The sequence below is a fragment of the Oncorhynchus mykiss genome, chromosome 13 (assembly GCF_057628025.1).
Source record: "Oncorhynchus mykiss isolate SJ-2025 chromosome 13, ASM5762802v1, whole genome shotgun sequence".
Classification (NCBI taxonomy): domain Eukaryota; kingdom Metazoa; phylum Chordata; class Actinopteri; order Salmoniformes; family Salmonidae; genus Oncorhynchus; species Oncorhynchus mykiss.
The window spans coordinates 1,695,001-1,717,500 of record NC_143034.1 but is presented as its reverse complement, the minus strand read 5'-3'; the positions used below and the strand labels follow the sequence as shown (position 1 = coordinate 1,717,500).

Genomic DNA, 22,500 nt, shown 5'->3' with positions numbered 1-22,500 from the left:
GGCCCCCTATTCCCTACCTCGTGGTCTAAAGTAGTGCGCTATGTAGGGAATAGGGTGTCCTATGGGATGCACCCAGACGGGACCACCTGTATGTAACATGTGGATTAAAGCGTTGTGTTTTAAATGTGATTATGTGATTATATATCAGAGTATTGAAGATGCAGGTGACTGAATAAAGGAAACACCAACATCAAGTGTTTTTAACAAGACGTTGGACGACCAGGAGCCAGAACAGCATCGATGCTCCTTGGTTGGTCCGTTACAGGCCCCTCAGAACAGCTTCAATGCCCCCTGGTTGGTCCGTTTACAGGCCCCTCAGAACAGCTTCGGTGCTCCTTGGTTGGGCCGTTACAGGCCGGTCAGAACAGCTTCGAAGCTCCTTGGTTGGTCCGTTACAGGCCCCTCAGAACAGCTTCGATGCTCCTTGGTTGGGCCGTTACAGGCCGGTCAGAACAGCTTCGGTGCTCCTTGGTTGGGCCTTTACAGGCCCCTCAGAACAGCTTCTATGCTCCTTGGTTGGGCCGTTACAGGCCGGTCAGAACAGCTTCGGTGCTCCTTGGTTGGGCCGTTACAGGCCGGTCAGAACAGCTTCGGTGCTCCTTGGTATAGATTCTACAAGTGTCTGGATCTCTATCGGAGGGCTGCGACGCCATTCTTCCACGATGAAGTCCATCATTTGGTGTTTTGTTGATGGTGGTGGTGGAAAACGCTGTCTCGGGCGCCACTCCAGAATCTCCCATAAGTGTTCTGTTGGGGGGAGGATTGAGATCTGGTGGATGGGGGGCGTAGCCATGGTAACGCAGATAATGGCCCGCCCAGCATGCCGATACATAATCCTCAGGAGATATGGGGCTGTTGATAGCTTAATAATGGACTCAGGAACCACACCTGTGTGGAAGCACCTGCTTTCAATATACTGCGTATCCCTCGTCAACTTCAAGTGTTTCCGTTATTCTGGCAGTTACCTGTAGCCGCTACGGGAAAGGTAAATAAATACGAAAGCTTCCGGAACAACGACTAACATGTGACCGACCATATTTAGACATTTATATATCAGCGCTGGTACTATAAGAAGCTTCCGGAACAACGACTAACATGTGACCAACTGTACGACGACCATATTTAGACATTTATATATCAGCGCTGGTACTATAAGAAGCTTCCGGAACAACGACTAACACGTGACCAACCGTACGACGACCATATTTAGACATTTATATATCAGCGCTGGTACTATAAGAAGCTTCCGGAACAACGACTAACATGTGACCAACTGTACGACGACCATATTTAGACATTTATATATCAGCGCTGGTACTATAAGAAGCTTCCGGAACAACGACTAACACGTGACCAACCGTACGACGACCATATTTAGACATTTATATATCAGCGCTGGTACTATAAGAAGCTTCCGGAACAACGAATAACATGTGACCAACCGTACGACGACCATATTTAGACATTTATATATCAGCGCTGGTACTATAAGAAGCTTCCAGAACAACGACTAACATGTGACCCGTACGACGACCATATTTAGACATTTATCTATCAGCGCTGGTACTATAAAAAGCTTCCGGAACAACGACTAACATGTGACCCGTACGACGACCATATTTAGACATGTTTATATAAGAAGCTTCCGGAACGAAGACTATAAAACTATATTATATGTTGATATTGATGATAGTGTTTTATATGAAAGCTGATACTATATTATACGTTGATATTGATGATAGTGTTTTATATGAAAGCTGATACTATATTATACGTTGGGGTTGGCAGGGTAGCCTAGTGGTTAGAGCGTTGGACTAGCCGAAGTAGTGATACTATATTATACGTTGGGGTTGGCAGGGTAGCCTAGTGGTTAGAGCGTTGGCCGAAGTGGTTGCCATATCGCCCTGAGAGAGGCGAAACACCCCCTGAACAAAGCAGTTAACCCACTGTTCCCCCGGTAGGTCGTCACTGTAAATAATAATTTGTTCTTAACGGACTTGCCCTAGTTAATTAAAAATATATTTAACCATTTTTAAGATGATGATAGTGTTTTATATGAAAGCTAATGTTCTACAATCTGATACATTGATGAATAAGAGCTGATGTTCTACAATCTGATACATTGATGAATAAGAGCTGATGTTCTACAATCTGATACATTGATGAATAAGAGCTGATGTTCTACAATCTGATACATTGATGAATAAGAGCTGATGTTCTACAATCTGATACATTGATGAATAAGAGCTGATGTTCTACAATCTGATACATTGATGAATATGAGCTGATGTTCTACAATCTGATACATTGATGAATAAGAGCTGATGTTCTACAATCTGATACATTGATGAATAAGAGCTGATGTTCTATAATCTGATACATTGATGAATAAGAGCTGATGTTCTATAATCTGATACATTGATGAATAAGAGCTGATGTTCTACAATCTGATACATTGATGAATAAGAGCTGATGTGTAGCTGGGACTTGTTTCAGAAGACGAGAAAACTATGGAACAACGAGCAAATGGAGGTCTGAGGTCCACACATTATTATACCCATGTTTTAAGGGAGAACACCCATGTTTTAAGGCAGAACACCCATGTTTTAAGGGAGAACACCCATGTTTTAAGGGAGAACACCCATGTTTTAAGGGAGAACACCCATGTTTTAAGGGAGAACACCCATGTTTTAAGGGAGAACAGACGTTGGTATTGCACCCATGTTAAGGGAGAACACCCATGTTTTAAGGGAGAACACCCATGTTTTAAGGGAGAACACCCATGTTTTAAGGGAGAACACCCATGTTTTAAGGGAGAACACCCATGTTTTAAGGGAGAACAGACGTTGGTATTGCACCCATGCTCCACCAAGGTTTTCCAGCTCACAGCTTTGACCCACTACAGTATCTATGTTGGTGTTTCTACTTCAAACTATGTGTAGGCAGGTTGCTTAGGATTCAAGCAGATATATTTCAATCAACCAATCAAATCACATGAATAAAATAAATACACCAATGAGACGCAGCGGTTGGTTCTTGTTGACGTGTTGTTTTATATTTCATATTCCAGCTTCAGCATTTTACAATAAAATATTAAATGACATGAATTATTTCACATTATAACAGGATTTACAGCCACTCTAATGGAGGTCTCTCTATTCTCTCTGTCTCTCTCTCTATTATCTCTGTTTCTCTGTCTCTCTGTGTCTCTCTCTCTGTTTCTGTCTCTCTCTCTCTCTCTCTCTCTCTCCGTCTCTCTCTCTATCATCTCTGTTTCTCTGTCTCCCTCTCTCTCTCTCTCTCTCTCCCTCTCTCTCTATTATCTCTGTTTCTCTGTCTCTCTGTGTCTCTCTCTGTTTCTGTCTCTCTCTCCCTCTCTCTCTCTCTCTGTCTCTCTCTCTCTCTAATCTCTCTGTTTCCTACAGCTTTAATACTGAGTTCCAAAGGACCTTCATAAGGTGATGTAGACTGCTATATTTACAACAATGTTATATACCTCTCTGGGTAAAATGGCCTCTGTGTGTGTGCTCTAGTTCCTGCTCTGTGTGAATCCTAGACTGAGCCAGCAGTTGCCATGGTGACAGAGAGCCAGCATCACCTGACCCTCAGTCGGCCAATCAGGCTAACCCACAGCATCTTGAAGCTACAACCTCTGTCATGTCACAACGGTCTCACGCCTAGAAACTCTCTCCTATTCTCTCTCTCTTCATTTCTCATATCCTCCCTCTCTTCTCTCTGTCCATTCCTCCGCATCTCGCTCATCTATCTCTTCTCTCGCTCTCTCTGCCTCTCTCTATATCTCTCCCTCTATCTCTTCTCTCCATTTCTCTCTCCTCTCTCCCCCTCTATCTCCATCTCTCTCTTCTCTCCCTCTCTCTCCATCTCTCCTCTCTCCATCTTTCTCTCCTCTCTACTCTCTCCATCTCTCCCTCTCTGTCCATCTCTCCCTCTCTCTCCATCTTTCTCTCCTCTCTACACTCTCTGTCTCTCTCCTCTAGAAGACAGGAGCAGGTGTGAGGGCAGAAGGGTCCAGACTCAGAGTTTCGCTGAAGGGAGGGGCCTGCTGGTAGGGGTTGGTGGTTACTATGGTGACTCCGTTGGCGACGGGCGTGCTGCGGGCATTGTCGTGGTAACCGGCGCTGTCGTCAAGCTGATCGGTGAAGAGGCTGAAGTTTTGGAACAGGTTGATGAATGTCTGGAGAGCAAGCGCCGTCAGGCCAGCCTGGAGTCAGAGGTCAGAGGTTAGAGGTCAGAGGTGTTCATTATTAAAGCAGAAGTCAAGGTAACTATAGTAACTTAGAAGTAAGAGCTGAAGTCAACCAGCTTCCTAGCTAAAAACAGCAGCCTGGAGTCAGAGGTTAGGTGTTAGAGGTCAGAGGTTAGATGTTAGGTGCTAGAGGTCAGAGGTTAGGTGTTAGGGCTTCCTAGCTATAAACAGGAGTTTCTCTTAGGTAAGGGACAGCATTCCCTCCTCAGATTTGTCACTCTAGACACAACTAGGAAAACATAATTAACAAACAACAACAAAACACGGGTCACTACTGCTGCAACTCTGGGTCTGTACATGGTCAACGGTAGGTTTCGAGGGGCCTCCTACGGTAGGTACACCTACAGCTCATCCCTTGGCAGTAGTACTGTAGACTACTTTATCACTGACCTCAACCCAGAGTCTCTCAGAGCGTTCACAGTCAGCACACTGACACCCCTATCCTATCAGACCACAGTCAGCCCACCCTTATCAGACCACAGTCAGCCCACTGACACCCCTATCAGACAACAGTCAGCCCACTGACACCCCTATCAGACCACAGTCAGCCCACTGACACCCCTATCAGACCACAGTCAGCCCACTGACACCCCTATCAGACCACAGTCATCCCACCCCTATCAGACCACAGTCAGCCCACTGACACCCCTATCAGATCACAGTCAGCCCACTGACACCCCACCCCACTGACACGCCTATCAGACCACAGTCAGCCCACCCCTATCAGACCACAGTCAGCCCACTGACACCCCTATTAGACCACAGTCAGCCCACTGACACCCCTATCAGATCACAGTCAGCCCACTGACACCCCTATCAGACCACAGTCAGCCCACTGACACCCCTATCAGACCACAGTCAGCCCACTTACACCCCACCCCACTGACATGCCTATCAGACCACAACAAGCCCACTGACTCCCCTATCAGACCACAGTCAGCCCACTGACACCCTTATCAGACCACAGTCAGCCCACTGACACCCCTATCAGACCACAGTCAGCCAACTGACACCCCTATCAGACCACAGTCAGCCCACTGACACCCCTATCAGACCACAGTCAGCCCACCCCTATCAGACCACAGTCAGCCCACTGACACGCATATCAGATCACAGTCAGCCCACTGACACCCCTATCAGATCACAGTCAGCCCACTGACACGCATATAAGTCCACAGTTAGCCCACTGACACCCCTATCAGACCACAGTCAGCCCACTGACACCCCTATAAGACCACAGTCAGCCCACTGACACCCCTATAAGACCACAGTCAGCCCACTGACACCCCTATCAGACCACAGTCAGCCCACTGACACCCCTATCAGATAAGTCAGCCCACCCCTATCAGCCCACAGTCAACCCACTGACACCCCTTTCAGATCACAGTCAGCCCACTGACAACCCGATCAGATCACAGTCAGCCACTGACACCCCATCAGATCACAGTCAGCCCACTGACACCCCTATCACCCACAGTCAGCCCACTGACACCCCTATCAGATCACAGTCAGCACACTGACAACCCGATCAGATCACAGTCAGCCATTGACACCCCATCAGATCACAGTCAGCCCACTGACACACCTATCAGACCACAGTCAGCCCACCCCTATCAGACCACAGTCAGCCCACTGACTCCCCTATCAGACCAGTCAGCCCACTGACACCCCTATCAGACCCAAGTCAGCCCACTGACACCCCTATCAGACCACAGTCAGCCCACTGACACCCCTATCAGACCACAGTCAGCCCACCCCTATCAGATCACAGTCAGCCCACTGACTCCCCTATCAGACCACAGTCAGCCCACTGACACCCCAATCAGACCACAGTCAGCCCACTGACACCCCTATCAGACCACAGTCAGCCCACTGACACCCCTATCAGACCACTGTCAGCCCACTGACACCCCTATCAGACCACAGTCAGCCAACTGATACCCCTATCAGACCACAGTCAGCCCACTGACACCCCTATCAGACCACAGTCAGACCACAGTCAGCCCACCCCTATCAGATCACAGTCAGCCCACTGACTCCCCTATCAGACCACAGTCAGCCCACTGACACCTCTATCAGACCACAGTCAGCCCACTGACACCCCTATCAGACCACAGTCAGCCCACTGACACCCCTATCAGACCACAGTCAGCCATCTGACACCCCTATCAGACCACAGTCAGCCCACTGACACCCCTATCAGACCACTGTCAGCCCACTGACACCCCTATCAGACCACAGTCAGCCAACTGATACCCCTATCAGACCACAGTCAGCCCACTGACACCCCTATCAGACCACAGTCAGACCACAGTCAGCCCACCCCTATCAGATCACAGTCAGCCCACTGACTCCCCTATCAGACCACAGTCAGCCCACTGACACCTCTATCAGACCACAGTCAGCCCACTGACACCGCTATCAGACCACAGTCAGCCCACTGACACCCCTATCAGACCACAGTCAGCCAACTGATACCCCTATCAGACCACAGTCAGCCCACTGACACCCCTATCAGACCACAGTCAGCCCACTGACACCCCTTTCAGACCACAGTCAGCCCACCCCTATCAGATCACAGTCAGCCCACTGACACCCCTATCAGACCACAGTCAGCCAACTGACACCCCTATCAGACCACAGTCAGCCAACTGACACCCCTATCAGACCACAGTCAGCCCACTGACACCACTATCAGATCACAGTCAGCCCACTGACACCCCTATCAGACCACAGTCAGCCCACTGACTCCCCTATCAGACCACAGTCAGCCCACTGACACCCCTATCAGACCACAGTCAGCCCACTTACACCCCACCCCACGGACACGCCTATCAGACCACAGTCAGCCCACCCCTATCAGATCACAGTCAGCCCACTGACTCCCCTATCAGACCACAGTCAGCCCACTGACACCCCAATCAGACCACAGTCAGCCCACTGACACCCCTATCAGACCACAGTCAGCCCACTGACACCCCTATCAGACCACTGTCAGCCCACTGACACCCCTATCAGACCACAGTCAGCCAACTGATACCCCTATCAGACCACAGTCAGCCCACTGACACCCCTATCAGACCACAGTCAGACCACAGTCAGCCCACCCCTATCAGATCACAGTCAGCCCACTGACTCCCCTATCAGACCACAGTCAGCCCACTGACACCTCTATCAGACCACAGTCAGCCCACTGACACCCCTATCAGACCACAGTCAGCCCACTGACACCCCTATCAGACCACAGTCAGCCATCTGACACCCCTATCAGACCACAGTCAGCCCACTGACACCCCTATCAGACCACTGTCAGCCCACTGACACCCCTATCAGACCACAGTCAGCCAACTGATACCCCTATCAGACCACAGTCAGCCCACTGACACCCCTATCAGACCACAGTCAGACCACAGTCAGCCCACCCCTATCAGATCACAGTCAGCCCACTGACTCCCCTATCAGACCACAGTCAGCCCACTGACACCTCTATCAGACCACAGTCAGCCCACTGACACCGCTATCAGACCACAGTCAGCCCACTGACACCCCTATCAGACCACAGTCAGCCAACTGATACCCCTATCAGACCACAGTCAGCCCACTGACACCCCTATCAGACCACAGTCAGCCCACTGACACCCCTTTCAGACCACAGTCAGCCCACCCCTATCAGATCACAGTCAGCCCACTGACACCCCTATCAGACCACAGTCAGCCAACTGACACCCCTATCAGACCACAGTCAGCCAACTGACACCCCTATCAGACCACAGTCAGCCCACTGACACCACTATCAGATCACAGTCAGCCCACTGACACCCCTATCAGACCACAGTCAGCCCACTGACTCCCCTATCAGACCACAGTCAGCCCACTGACACCCCTATCAGACCACAGTCAGCCCACTTACACCCCACCCCACGGACACGCCTATCAGACCACAGTCAGCCCATTGACTCCCCTATCAGACCACAGTCAGCCCACTGACTCCCCTATCAGACCACAGTCAGCCCACTGACACCCCTATCAGACCTCAGCCAGCCCACTGACACCCCTATCAGACCACAACAAAATCACAGTCTACTTGAACGGAGAAATACTCAACCATGAGGCATCGAAGCCCAACAGAATGCTATTAAGAGATGCTATAGATGGAAGGAGGGTAGAAACCAAAAAACAATTGTCCTATAACAAATTCAATCCCTTTTGGACAACTTCCTGGACAAAACATTTCACTGCAATAGCGAAGGTGTAAACCTGCCAGTAGAAAGACTAAACAGGATGTTTGACCTCTCAACTTCCCTTTCAAATCTACACATATCAAGCAGACAACCTAAGAAAATTAACAACAATGACAAGTTTGAAAACAAATGGTGAATCACTAAAACAAAACAGAAATACACTACAGAAATATAATAGCCTGTACCAGCCTATACCAGCCTATACAAGCCTATACAAGCCTATACAAGCCTATACAAGCCTATACAAGCCTATACAAGCCTATACTAGCCTATACAAGCCTATACAAGCCTATACAAGCCTATACTAGCCTGTACTAGCCTATACAAGCCTATACTAGCCTATGCTAGCCTATACTAGGCTATACTAGCCTATACTAGCCTATACTAGCCTGTACTAGCCTGTACTAACCTCTACTAGCCTGTACTAGCCTATACTAGCCTATACTAGCCTATACTAGCCTGTACTAACCTGTACTAGCCTATACTAGCCTATACTACCCTGTACTAGCCTGTACTAGCCTATACTAGCCTGTACTACCCTGTACTACCCTGTACTAGCCTCTACTAGCCTGTACTAGCCTATACTAGCCTATACTAGCCTGTACTAACCTGTACTAGCCTGTACTAGCCTCTACTAGCCTGTACTAGCCTATACTAGCCTGTACTAACCTATACTAGCCTATACTACACTGTACTAGCCTGTACCAGCCTGTACTAGCCTATACTAGCCTATACTAGCCTGTACTAACCTGTACTAGCCTCTACTAGCCTGTACTAGCCTATACTAGCCTATACTAACCTGTACTAGCCTATACTAGCCTGTACTAGCCTACACTAGCCTACACTAGCCTGTACTAACCTGTACTAGCCTGTACTAGCCTGCACTAGCCTATACTAGCCTGTATTAGCCTATACTAACCTAAACTGAACCACTGTATCAGCAAAACATTTACATAATGTACTGACAAATCATATTAAAACTGTACTAACCTGTACTAGCCTGTACTAGCCTGTACTAGCCTGTACTAGCCTGTACTAACCTGTACTAGCCTGTACTAACCTGTACTAGCCTGTACTAGTCTGTACTAACCTGTACTAGCCTGTACTAGCCTGTACTAGCCTGTACTAGCCTGTACTAGCCTGTACTAGCCTGTACTAGCCTGTACTAGTCTGTACTAGTAACTTTGTAGGCCACATGTGCTGCACCAGAAACGCATGTCCTCTCCCTGCTTTATCAGGCGTCACTACAGTCCCTGGTTCGATTCCAGGCTGTATCACATCGGGCCGTGATTGGGAGTTCCATAGGGAGGCGTCGTCCGGGTTTCGGAACCCAGCGTCGTCCGGGTTTGGGAACCCAGTGTCGTCCGGGTTTGGCCCAGGGTCGTCATGGTTTGGCCCAGGGTCGTCTGGGTTTGGCCCAGGGTCGTCCGGGTTTGGGAACCCAGCGTCGTCTGGGTTTGGCCCAGCTTCGTCCGGGTTTGGCCCAGGGTAGGACGGGTTTGGGAACCCAGGGTCGTCTGGGTTTGGCCCAGGGTAGGCCGTCATTGTAAATAAGAATTTGTTCATAACTAAATAATGTGTCAAACTAGTGACAGGGGCTGTTCACACACACACATTACACACACACACACACACACTACACACACTACACACACTACACACACACACACATTACACACACACACACACACACTACACACACTACACACACTACACACACACACACATTACACACACACATTACACACACACACACACACACACACACATTACACACACACATTACACACACACACACATTACACACACATTACACACACACACATTACACACACACATTACACACACACATTACACACACACACACACATTACACACACACACATTACACACACACACGCCCAGACCCCCCAGGTGTCTCTTACCCAGGTGAGGATGGAGAAGAAGCAGAAGGCAACAGCAGCCCTGGCGGCGTCGGAGCCCTGAGCCAATGGGAGCTCTTCTTCTGTCGTCTGCTGCCACTGATTGGCCAGGAAACAGAAACCCACGAACCACAGGAAGCTGGCCAGGGCTGAGGGGGGCGGGACCAACAGGACAGATGGTTCAGAAAACATACCTCCTAGAGATAACATGACGTGTGGATGTGTCTGTGTGTGTGTATGTATATAATGTGTGTGTGTGTACCAGAGAAGACCATGTCGATGAGAGTTGCTCTCCTCCTGAGTCGGACACTGTGGATGGTGGGGAAGTAGATGTCTAGAACCAGGAAGCAGACGCTGCCTAGGAAACAGACCACGCCCACGGTAACGCCGTAGTTACAGGCATCGGCGTTCTTATTGAAGACGCATAGCAACCGCTCGCTGCCGATGTTCATGTAGCCTTCATTCACTATACAGCTGAACACTACCATAGAGAATACCTGTAGGAGAGACATCACCTTTAATTAATTACTATACAGCTGAACACTACCATAGAGAATACCTGGAGGAGAGACATCACCTTTAATTAATTACTATACAGCTGAACACTACCATAGAGAATACCTGTAGGAGAGACATCACCTTTAATTAATTACTATACAGCTGAACACTACCATAGAGAATACCTGGAGGAGAGACATCACCTTTAATTAATTACTATACAGCTGAACACTACCATAGAGAATACCTGTAGGAGAGACATCACCTTTAATTAATTACTATACAGCTGAACACTACCAAACAGAATACCTGGAGGAGAGACATCACCTTTAATTAATTACTATACAGCTGAACACTACCATAGAGAATACCTGGAGGAGAGACATCACCTTTAATTAATTACTATACAGCTGAACACTACCAAACAGAATACCTGTAGGGGAGACATCACCTTTAATTAATACCTATACAGCTGAACACTACCATAGAGAATACCTGGAGGAGAGACAACAATCCAATAATTTCCCAGTGTGCCTTTTCAACAGTTACATCCCATGACGTTTACTTCAGTTCAACGCCCCCACTAAGCCTCCAATAATTTCCCAGTGTGCCTTTTCAACAGTTACATCCCATGACGTTTACTTCAGTTCAACGCCCCCACTAAGCCTCCAATAATTTCCCAGTGTGAATTGCCTTTTCCATCCAACAGTTACATCCCATGACTGTATTATTTTAGTAACAGAGAAACGGTTGTTGAATTCGTTGATTTTATACAGCGGCCTGAAACTCATGGTTTTACAGGCCAAGTCGGGCCTTATACAGCGGTCTGAAACTCGTAGTTTACAGGCCAAGTCGGGCCTTATACAGCGGCCTGAAACTCATGGTTTCAGGGCCTGCAAGTTGGGTTGCAAAATTCCACGACCGTTCCCAAAACATTTTCCAGTGATCTTCCAACCAGAATTTCTAGAAAACCTGTGAAATTTACCAGAATGATTTTCAACCCTAAACTGTAAACCACATTATGCTGCAAAGTGATATGTATTTCCTATTGGAATCGTTAAGCTAGCCAACAGTATTAAACTACAGGATATAGTCTACTGTATTATAAACCAGCTATGTCAGACAGCATTATCCCCTGTGTCATTATAAACCAGCTAGGTCAGACAACATTACCCCCTGTGTCATTATGAACTATAAACCAGCTAGGTCAGACAACATTACCCCCTGTGTCATTATGAACCAGCTAGGTCAGACAACATTACCCCCTGTGTAATTATAAACCAGCTAGGTCAGACAACATTACCCCCTGTGTCATTATAAACTATAAACCAGCTAGGTCAGACAACATTACCCCCTGTGTCATTATAAACTATAAACCAGCTAGGTCAGACAACATTACCCCCTGTGTCATTATAAACTATAAACCAGCTAGGACAACATTACCCCCTGTGTCATTATAAACCAGCTAGGTCAGACAACATTACCCCCTGTGTCATTATAAACCAGCTAGGTCAAACAACATTACCCCCTGTGTCATTATAAACCAGCTAGGTCAGACAACATTACCCCCTGTGTCATTATAAACCATCTAGGTCAGACAACATTACCCCCTGTGTCATTATAAACTATAAACCAGCTAGGACAACATTATCCCATGTGTCATTATAAACCAGCTAGGTCAGACAACATTACCCCCTGTGTCATTATAAACCAGCTAGGTCAGAAAACATTACCCCCTGTGAAATTATAAACTATTAACCAGCTAGGTCAGACAAAATTATCCCCTGTGTCATTATAAACCAGCTAGGTCAGACAACATTACCCCCTGTGTCATTATAAACCAGCTAGGTCAGACTACATTATCCCCTGTGTCATTATAAACCAGCTAGGTCAGACAACATTACCCCCTGTGTCATTATAAACCAGCTAGGGCAGACAACATTACCCCCTGCGTCATTATAAACTATAAACCAGCTAGGACAACATTATCCCATGTGTCATAATAAACCAGCTAGGTCAGACAACATTACCCCCTGTGTCATTATAAACCAGCTAGGTCAGAAAACATTACCCCCTGTGTCATTATAAACTATTAACCAGCTAGGTCAGACAAAATTATCCCCTGTGTCATTATAAACCAGCTAGGTCAGACAACATTACCCCCTGTGTCATTATAAACCAGCTAGGTCAGACTACATTATCCCCTGTGTCATTATAAACCAGCTAGGTCAGACAACATTACCCCCTGTGTCATTATAAACCAGCTAGGGCAGACAACATTACCCCCTGTGTCATTATAAACCAGCTAGGTCAGACTACATTACCCCCTGTGTCATTATAAACCAGCTAGGTCAGACAACATTACCCCCTGTGTAATTATAAACCAGCTAGGTCAGACAACATTACCCCCTGTGTCATTATAAACTATAAACCAGCTAGGTCAGACAACATTACCCCCTGTGTCATTATAAACCATCTAGGTCAGACAACATTACCCCTCTGTGTCATTATAAATCAGCTAGGTCAGACAACATTACCCCCTGTGTCATTATAAACCAGCTAGGTCAGACAACATTACCCCTCTGTGTCATTATAAACCAGCTAGGTCAGACAACATTACCCCCTGTGTCATTATAAACCATCTAGGTCAGACAACATTACCCCCTGTGTCATTATAAACCAGCTAGGGCAGACAACATTACCCCCTGTGTCATTATAAACCAGCTAGGTCAGACTACATTACCCCCTGTGTCATTATAAACCAGCTAGGTCAGACAACATTACCTCCTGTGTAATTATAAACCAGCTAGGTCAGACAACATTACCCCATGTGTCATTATAAACTATAAACCAGCTAGGTCAGACAACATTATCCCCTGTGTCATTATAAACTATAAACCAGCTAGTTCAGACAAAATTACCCCCTGTGTCATTATAAACCAGCTAGGTCAGACAACATTACCCCCTGTGTCATTATAAACTATAAACCAGCTAGTTCAGACAAAATTATCCCCTGTGTCATTATAAACCAGCTAGGTCAGACAACATTACCCCCTGTGTCATTATAAACCAGCTAGGTCATACAACATTACCCCCTGTGTCATTATAAACTATAAACCAGCTAGGTCAGACTACATTACCCCCCTGTGTCATTATAAACCATCTAGGTCAGACAACATTACCCCCTGTGTCATTATAAACCAGCTAGGGCAGACAACATTACCCCCTGTGTCATTATAAACCAGCTAGGTCAGACTACATTACCCCCTGTGTCATTATAAACCAGCTAGGTCAGACAACATTACCCCCTGTGTAATTATAAACCAGCTAGGTCAGACAACATTACCCCCTGTGTCATTATAAACTATAAACGAGCTAGGTCAGACAACATTATCCCCTGTGTCATTATAAACCATCTAGGTCAGACAACATTACCCCCTGTGTCATTATAAACTATAAACCAGCTAGTTCAGACAAAATTACCCCCTGTGTCATTATAAACCAGCTAGGTCAGACAACATTACCCCCTGTGTCATTATAAACTATAAACCAGCTAGTTCAGACAAAATTATCCCCTGTGTCATTATAAACCAGCTAGGTCAGACAACATTACCCCCTGTGTCATTATAAACCAGCTAGGTCATACAACATTACCCCCGGTGTCATTATAAACTATAAACCAGCTAGGTCAGACTACATTATCCCCTGTGTCATTATAAACCAGCTAGGTCAGACTACAATACCCCCTGTGTCATTATAAACCAGCTAGGTCAGACAACATTACCCCCTGTGTCATTATAAACCAGCTAGGTCAGACAACATTACCCCCTGTGTCATTATAAACCAGCTAGGTCAGACAACATTACCCCCTGTGTCAATATAAACCAGCTAGGCCAGACAACATTACCCCCTGTGTCATTATAAACCATCTAGGTCAGACTACAATACCCCCTGTGTCATTATAAACCAGCTAGGTCAGACAACATTACCCCCTGTGTCATTATAAACCAGCTAGGTCAGACAACATTACCCCCTGTGTCATTATAAACCAGCTAGGTCAGACAACATTACCCCCTGTGTCAATATAAACCAGCTAGGCCAGACAACATTACCCCCTGTGTCATTATAAACCATCTAGGTCAGACAACATTACCCCCTGTGTCATTATAAACCAGCTAGGTCAAACAACATTACCCCCTGTGTCATTATAAACCAGCTAGGTCAAACAACATTATCCCCTGTGTCATTATAAACCAGCTAGGGCCTACAACATTACCCCCTGTGTCATTATAAACCAGCTAGGTCAGGCAACATTACCCCCTGTGTCATTATAAACCAGCTAGGTCAGACAACATTACCCCCTGTGTCATTATAAACCAGCTAGGTCAGACTACATTACCCCTCTGTGTCATTATAAACCAGCTAGGTCAGACAACATTATCCCCTGTGTCATTATAAACCAGCTAGGTCAGACAACATTACCCCCTGTGTCATTAGAAACCAGCTAGGTCAGACTACATTACCCCTCTGTGTCATTATAAACCAGCTAGGTCAGACAACATTACCCCCTGTGTCATTATAAACCAGCTAGGTCAGACAACATTACCCCCTGTGTCATTATAAACCAGCTAGGTCAGACAACATTACCCCGTGTCATTATAAACCAGCTAGGTCAGACAACATTACCCCCTGTGTCATTATAAACCAGCTAGGTCAGACAACATTATCCCCTGTGTCATTTATAAACCAGTTAGGTCAGACTACATTACCCCCTGTGTCATTATAAACCAGCTAGGGCAGACAACATTACCCCCTGTGTCATTATAAACTATAAACCAGCTAGGTCAGACAACATTACCTCCTGTGTCATTATAAACCAGCTAGGTCAGACAACATTACCCCCTGTGTCATTATAAACAAGCTAGGGCAGACAACATTACCCCCTGTGTCATTATAAACTATAAACCAGCTAGGTCAGACAACATTACCTCCTGTGTCATTATAAACCAGCTAGGTCAGACAACATTACCCCCTGTGTCATTATAAACCAGCTAGGCCAGACAACATTACCCCCTGTGTCATTATAAACCAGCTAGGTCAGACAACATTACCCCCTGTCTCATTATAAACCAACTAGGTCAGACAACATTACCCCCTGTGTCATTATAAACCAGCTAGGCCAGACAACATTACCCCTCTGTGTCATTATAAACCAGCTAGGTCAGACAACATTACCCCTCTGTGTCATTATAAACCAGCTAGGTCAGACAACATTACCCCCTGTGTCATTATAAACCAGCTAGGTCAGACAACATTACCCCCTGTGTCATTATAAACCAGCTAGGTCAGACAACATTACCCCCCTGTGTCATTATAAACCAGCTAGGTCAGACAACATTACCCCCCGTGTCATTATAAACCAGCTAGGCCAGACAACATTACCCCCCTGTGTCATTATAAACCAGCTAGGTCAGACAACATTACCCCCTGTGTCATTATAAACCAGCTAGGTCAGACAACATTACCCCTCTGTGTCATTATAAACCAGCTAGGTCAGACAACATTACCTCCTGTGTCATTATAAACCAGCTAGGTCAGACAACATTACCCCCTGTGTCATTATAAACCAGCTAGGGCAGACAACATTACCCCCTGTGTCATTATAAACTATAAACCAGCTAGGTCAGACAACATTACCTCCTGTGTCATTATAAACCAGCTAGGTCAGACAACATTACCCCCTGTGTCATTATAAACCAGCTAGGCCAGACAACATTACCCCCTGTGTCATTATAAACCAGCTAGGTCAGACAACATTACCCCCTGTCTCATTATAAACCAGCTAGGTCAGACAACATTACCCCCTGTGTCATTATAAACCAGCTAGGCCAGACAACATTACCCCTCTGTGTCATTATAAACCAGCTAGGTCAGACAACATTACCCCCTGTGTCATTATAAACTATAAACCAGCTAGGACAACATTATCCCATGTGTCATTATAAACCAGCTAGGTCAGACAACATTACCCCCTGTGTCATTATAAACCAGCTAGGTCAGAAAACATTACCCCCTGTGTCATTATAAACTATTAACCAGCTAGGTCAGACAAAATTATCCCCTGTGTCATTATAAACCAGCTAGGTCAGACAACATTACCCCCTGTGTCATTATAAACCAGCTAGGTCAGACTACATTATCCCCTGTGTCATTATAAACCAGCTAGGTCAGACAACATTACCCCCTGTGTCATTATAAACCAGCTAGGGCAGACAACATTACCCCCTGCGTCATTATAAACTATAAACCAGCTAGGACAACATTATCCCATGTGTCATAATAAACCAGCTAGGTCAGACAACATTACCCCCTGTGTCATTATAAACCAGCTAGGTCAGAAAACATTACCCCCTGTGTCATTATAAACTATTAACCAGCTAGGTCAGACAAAATTATCCCCTGTGTCATTATAAACCAGCTAGGTCAGACAACATTACCCCCTGTGTCATTATAAACCAGCTAGGTCAGACTACATTATCCCCTGTGTCATTATAAACCAGCTAGGTCAGACAACATTACCCCCTGTGTCATTATAAACCAGCTAGGGCAGACAACATTACCCCCTGTGTCATTATAAACCAGCTAGGTCAGACTACATTACCCCCTGTGTCATTATAAACCAGCTAGGTCAGACAACATTACCCCCTGTGTAATTATAAACCAGCTAGGTCAGACAACATTACCCCCTGTGTCATTATAAACTATAAACCAGCTAGGTCAGACAACATTACCCCCTGTGTCATTATAAACCATCTAGGTCAGACAACATTACCCCTCTGTGTCATTATAAATCAGCTAGGTCAGACAACATTACCCCCTGTGTCATTATAAACCAGCTAGGTCAGACAACATTACCCCTCTGTGTCATTATAAACCAGCTAGGTCAGACAACATTACCCCCTGTGTCATTATAAACCATCTAGGTCAGACAACATTACCCCCTGTGTCATTATAAACCAGCTAGGGCAGACAACATTACCCCCTGTGTCATTATAAACCAGCTAGGTCAGACTACATTACCCCCTGTGTCATTATAAACCAGCTAGGTCAGACAACATTACCTCCTGTGTAATTATAAACCAGCTAGGTCAGACAACATTACCCCATGTGTCATTATAAACTATAAACCAGCTAGGTCAGACAACATTATCCCCTGTGTCATTATAAACTATAAACCAGCTAGTTCAGACAAAATTACCCCCTGTGTCATTATAAACCAGCTAGGTCAGACAACATTACCCCCTGTGTCATTATAAACTATAAACCAGCTAGTTCAGACAAAATTATCCCCTGTGTCATTATAAACCAGCTAGGTCAGACAACATTACCCCCTGTGTCATTATAAACCAGCTAGGTCATACAACATTACCCCCTGTGTCATTATAAACTATAAACCAGCTAGGTCAGACTACATTACCCCCCTGTGTCATTATAAACCATCTAGGTCAGACAACATTACCCCCTGTGTCATTATAAACCAGCTAGGGCAGACAACATTACCCCCTGTGTCATTATAAACCAGCTAGGTCAGACTACATTACCCCCTGTGTCATTATAAACCAGCTAGGTCAGACAACATTACCCCCTGTGTAATTATAAACCAGCTAGGTCAGACAACATTACCCCCTGTGTCATTATAAACTATAAACGAGCTAGGTCAGACAACATTATCCCCTGTGTCATTATAAACCATCTAGGTCAGACAACATTACCCCCTGTGTCATTATAAACTATAAACCAGCTAGTTCAGACAAAATTACCCCCTGTGTCATTATAAACCAGCTAGGTCAGACAACATTACCCCCTGTGTCATTATAAACTATAAACCAGCTAGTTCAGACAAAATTATCCCCTGTGTCATTATAAACCAGCTAGGTCAGACAACATTACCCCCTGTGTCATTATAAACCAGCTAGGTCATACAACATTACCCCCGGTGTCATTATAAACTATAAACCAGCTAGGTCAGACTACATTATCCCCTGTGTCATTATAAACCAGCTAGGTCAGACTACAATACCCCCTGTGTCATTATAAACCAGCTAGGTCAGACAACATTACCCCCTGTGTCATTATAAACCAGCTAGGTCAGACAACATTACCCCCTGTGTCATTATAAACCAGCTAGGTCAGACAACATTACCCCCTGTGTCAATATAAACCAGCTAGGCCAGACAACATTACCCCCTGTGTCATTATAAACCATCTAGGTCAGACAACATTACCCCCTGTGTCATTATAAACCAGCTAGGTCAAACAACATTACCCCCTGTGTCATTATAAACCAGCTAGGTCAAACAACATTATCCCCTGTGTCATTATAAACCAGCTAGGGCCTACAACATTACCCCCTGTGTCATTATAAACCAGCTAGGTCAGGCAACATTACCCCCTGTGTCATTATAAACCAGCTAGGTCAGACAACATTACCCCCTGTGTCATTATAAACCAGCTAGGTCAGACTACATTACCCCTCTGTGTCATTATAAACCAGCTAGGTCAGACAACATTATCCCCTGTGTCATTATAAACCAGCTAGGTCAGACAACATTACCCCCTGTGTCATTAGAAACCAGCTAGGTCAGACTACATTACCCCTCTGTGTCATTATAAACCAGCTAGGTCAGACAACATTACCCCCTGTGTCATTATAAACCAGCTAGGTCAGACAACATTACCCCCTGTGTCATTATAAACCAGCTAGGTCAGACAACATTACCCCGTGTCATTATAAACCAGCTAGGTCAGACAACATTACCCCCTGTGTCATTATAAACCAGCTAGGTCAGACAACATTATCCCCTGTGTCATTTATAAACCAGTTAGGTCAGACTACATTACCCCCTGTGTCATTATAAACCAGCTAGGGCAGACAACATTACCCCCTGTGTCATTATAAACTATAAACCAGCTAGGTCAGACAACATTACCTCCTGTGTCATTATAAACCAGCTAGGTCAGACAACATTACCCCCTGTGTCATTATAAACAAGCTAGGGCAGACAACATTACCCCCTGTGTCATTATAAACTATAAACCAGCTAGGTCAGACAACATTACCTCCTGTGTCATTATAAACCAGCTAGGTCAGACAACATTACCCCCTGTGTCATTATAAACCAGCTAGGCCAGACAACATTACCCCCTGTGTCATTATAAACCAGCTAGGTCAGACAACATTACCCCCTGTCTCATTATAAACCAACTAGGTCAGACAACATTACCCCCTGTGTCATTATAAACCAGCTAGGCCAGACAACATTACCCCTCTGTGTCATTATAAACCAGCTAGGTCAGACAACATTACCCCTCTGTGTCATTATAAACCAGCTAGGTCAGACAACATTACCCCCTGTGTCATTATAAACCAGCTAGGTCAGACAACATTACCCCCTGTGTCATTATAAACCAGCTAGGCCAGACAACATTACCCCCCTGTGTCATTATAAACCAGCTAGGTCAGACAACATTACCCCCCGTGTCATTATAAACCAGCTAGGCCAGACAACATTACCCCCCTGTGTCATTATAAACCAGCTAGGTCAGACAACATTACCCCCTGTGTCATTATAAACCAGCTAGGTCAGACAACATTACCCCTCTGTGTCATTATAAACCAGCTAGGTCAGACAACATTACCTCCTGTGTCATTATAAACCAGCTAGGTCAGACAACATTACCCCCTGTGTCATTATAAACCAGCTAGGGCAGACAACATTACCCCCTGTGTCATTATAAACTATAAACCAGCTAGGTCAGACAACATTACCTCCTGTGTCATTATAAACCAGCTAGGTCAGACAACATTACCCCCTGTGTCATTATAAACCAGCTAGGCCAGACAACATTACCCCCTGTGTCATTATAAACCAGCTAGGTCAGACAACATTACCCCCTGTCTCATTATAAACCAGCTAGGTCAGACAACATTACCCCCTGTGTCATTATAAACCAGCTAGGCCAGACAACATTACCCCTCTGTGTCATTATAAACCAGCTAGGTCAGACAACATTACCCCTCTGTGTCATTATAAACCAGCTAGGTCAGACAACATTACCCCCTGTGTCATTATAAACCAGCTAGGTCAGACAACATTACCCCCTGTGTCATTATAAACCAGCTAGGCCAGACAACATTACCCCCCTGTGTCATTATAAACCAGCTAGGTCAGACAACATTACCCCCCGTGTCATTATAAACCAGCTAGGCCAGACAACATTACCCCCCTGTGTCATTATAAACCAGCTAGGTCAGACAACATTACCCCCTGTGTCATTATAAACCAGCTAGGTCAGACAACATTACCCCCTGTGTCATTATAAACCAGCTAGGTCAGACAACATTACCCCCTGTGTCATTATAAACCAGCTAGGTCAGACAACATTACCCCCTGTGTCATTATAAACCAGCTAGGTCAGACAACATTACCCCCTGTGTCATTATAAACCAGCTAGGTCAGACAACATTACCCCATGTGTCATTATAAACCAGCTAGGTCAGACAACATTACCCCCTGTGTCATTATAAACTATAAACCAGCTAGGTCAGACAACATTACCCCATGTGTCATTATAAACCAGCTAGGTCAGACAACATTACCCCCTGTGTCATTATAAACCAGCTAGGTCAGACAACATTACCCCCTGTGTCATTATAAACCAGCTAGGTCAGACAACATTACCCCATGTGTCATTATAAACCAGCTAGGTCAGACAACATTACCCCCTGTGTCATTATAAACTATAAACCAGCTAGGTCAGACAACATTACCCCATGTGTCATTATAAACCAGCTAGGTCAGACAACATTACCCCCTGTGTCATTATAAACCAGCTAGGCCAGACAACATTACCCCCCTGTGTCATTATAAACCAGCTAGGTCAGACAACATTACCTCCTGTGTCATTATAAACCAGCTAGGTCAGACAACATTACCCCGTGTCATTATAAACCAGCTAGGTCAGACAACATTACCCCCTGTGTCATTATATACCAGCTAGGTCAGACAACATTATCCCCTGTGTCATTTATAAACCAGTTAGGTCAGACTACATTACCCCCTGTGTCATTATAAACCAGCTAGGGCAGACAACATTACCCCCTGTGTCATTATAAACTATAAACCAGCTAGGTCAGACAACATTACCTCCTGTGTCATTATAAACCAGCTAGGTCAGACAACATTACCCCCTGTGTCATTATAAACCAGCTAGGGCAGACAACATTACCCCCTGTGTCATTATAAACTATAAACCAGCTAGGTCAGACAACATTACCTCCTGTGTCATTATAAACCAGCTAGGTCAGACAACATTACCCCCTGTGTCATTATAAACCAGCTAGGCCAGACAACATTACCCCCTGTGTCATTATAAACCAGCTAGGTCAGACAACATTACCCCCTGTCTCATTATAAACCAGCTAGGTCAGACAACATTACCCCCTGTGTCATTATAAACCAGCTAGGCCAGACAACATTACCCCTCTGTGTCATTATAAACCAGCTAGGTC

The 22,500-nt window shown here is 45.6% G+C and overlaps 1 protein-coding gene across 1 annotated transcript in view; it reads right to left on the bottom strand.

Annotated features, from left to right (window-relative positions):
• Nucleotides 1-3,029: 3,029 nt before the first annotated feature.
• The window catches only part of syngr3b (synaptogyrin 3b), a 21,782-nt gene continuing 2,311 nt past the window's right edge, over nucleotides 3,030-22,500 (bottom strand). Inside the window, exons 2-4 of the mRNA XM_036939801.2 lie at nucleotides 10,693-10,927; nucleotides 10,434-10,579; nucleotides 3,030-4,222 (exon numbers count right to left, since the gene is read on the bottom strand). Of these exons, the coding sequence (XP_036795696.1) occupies nucleotides 3,995-4,222; nucleotides 10,434-10,579; nucleotides 10,693-10,927 (609 nt within the window). The 3' untranslated portion in view covers nucleotides 3,030-3,994. The remainder of the gene's footprint in view (nucleotides 4,223-10,433; nucleotides 10,580-10,692; nucleotides 10,928-22,500) is intronic.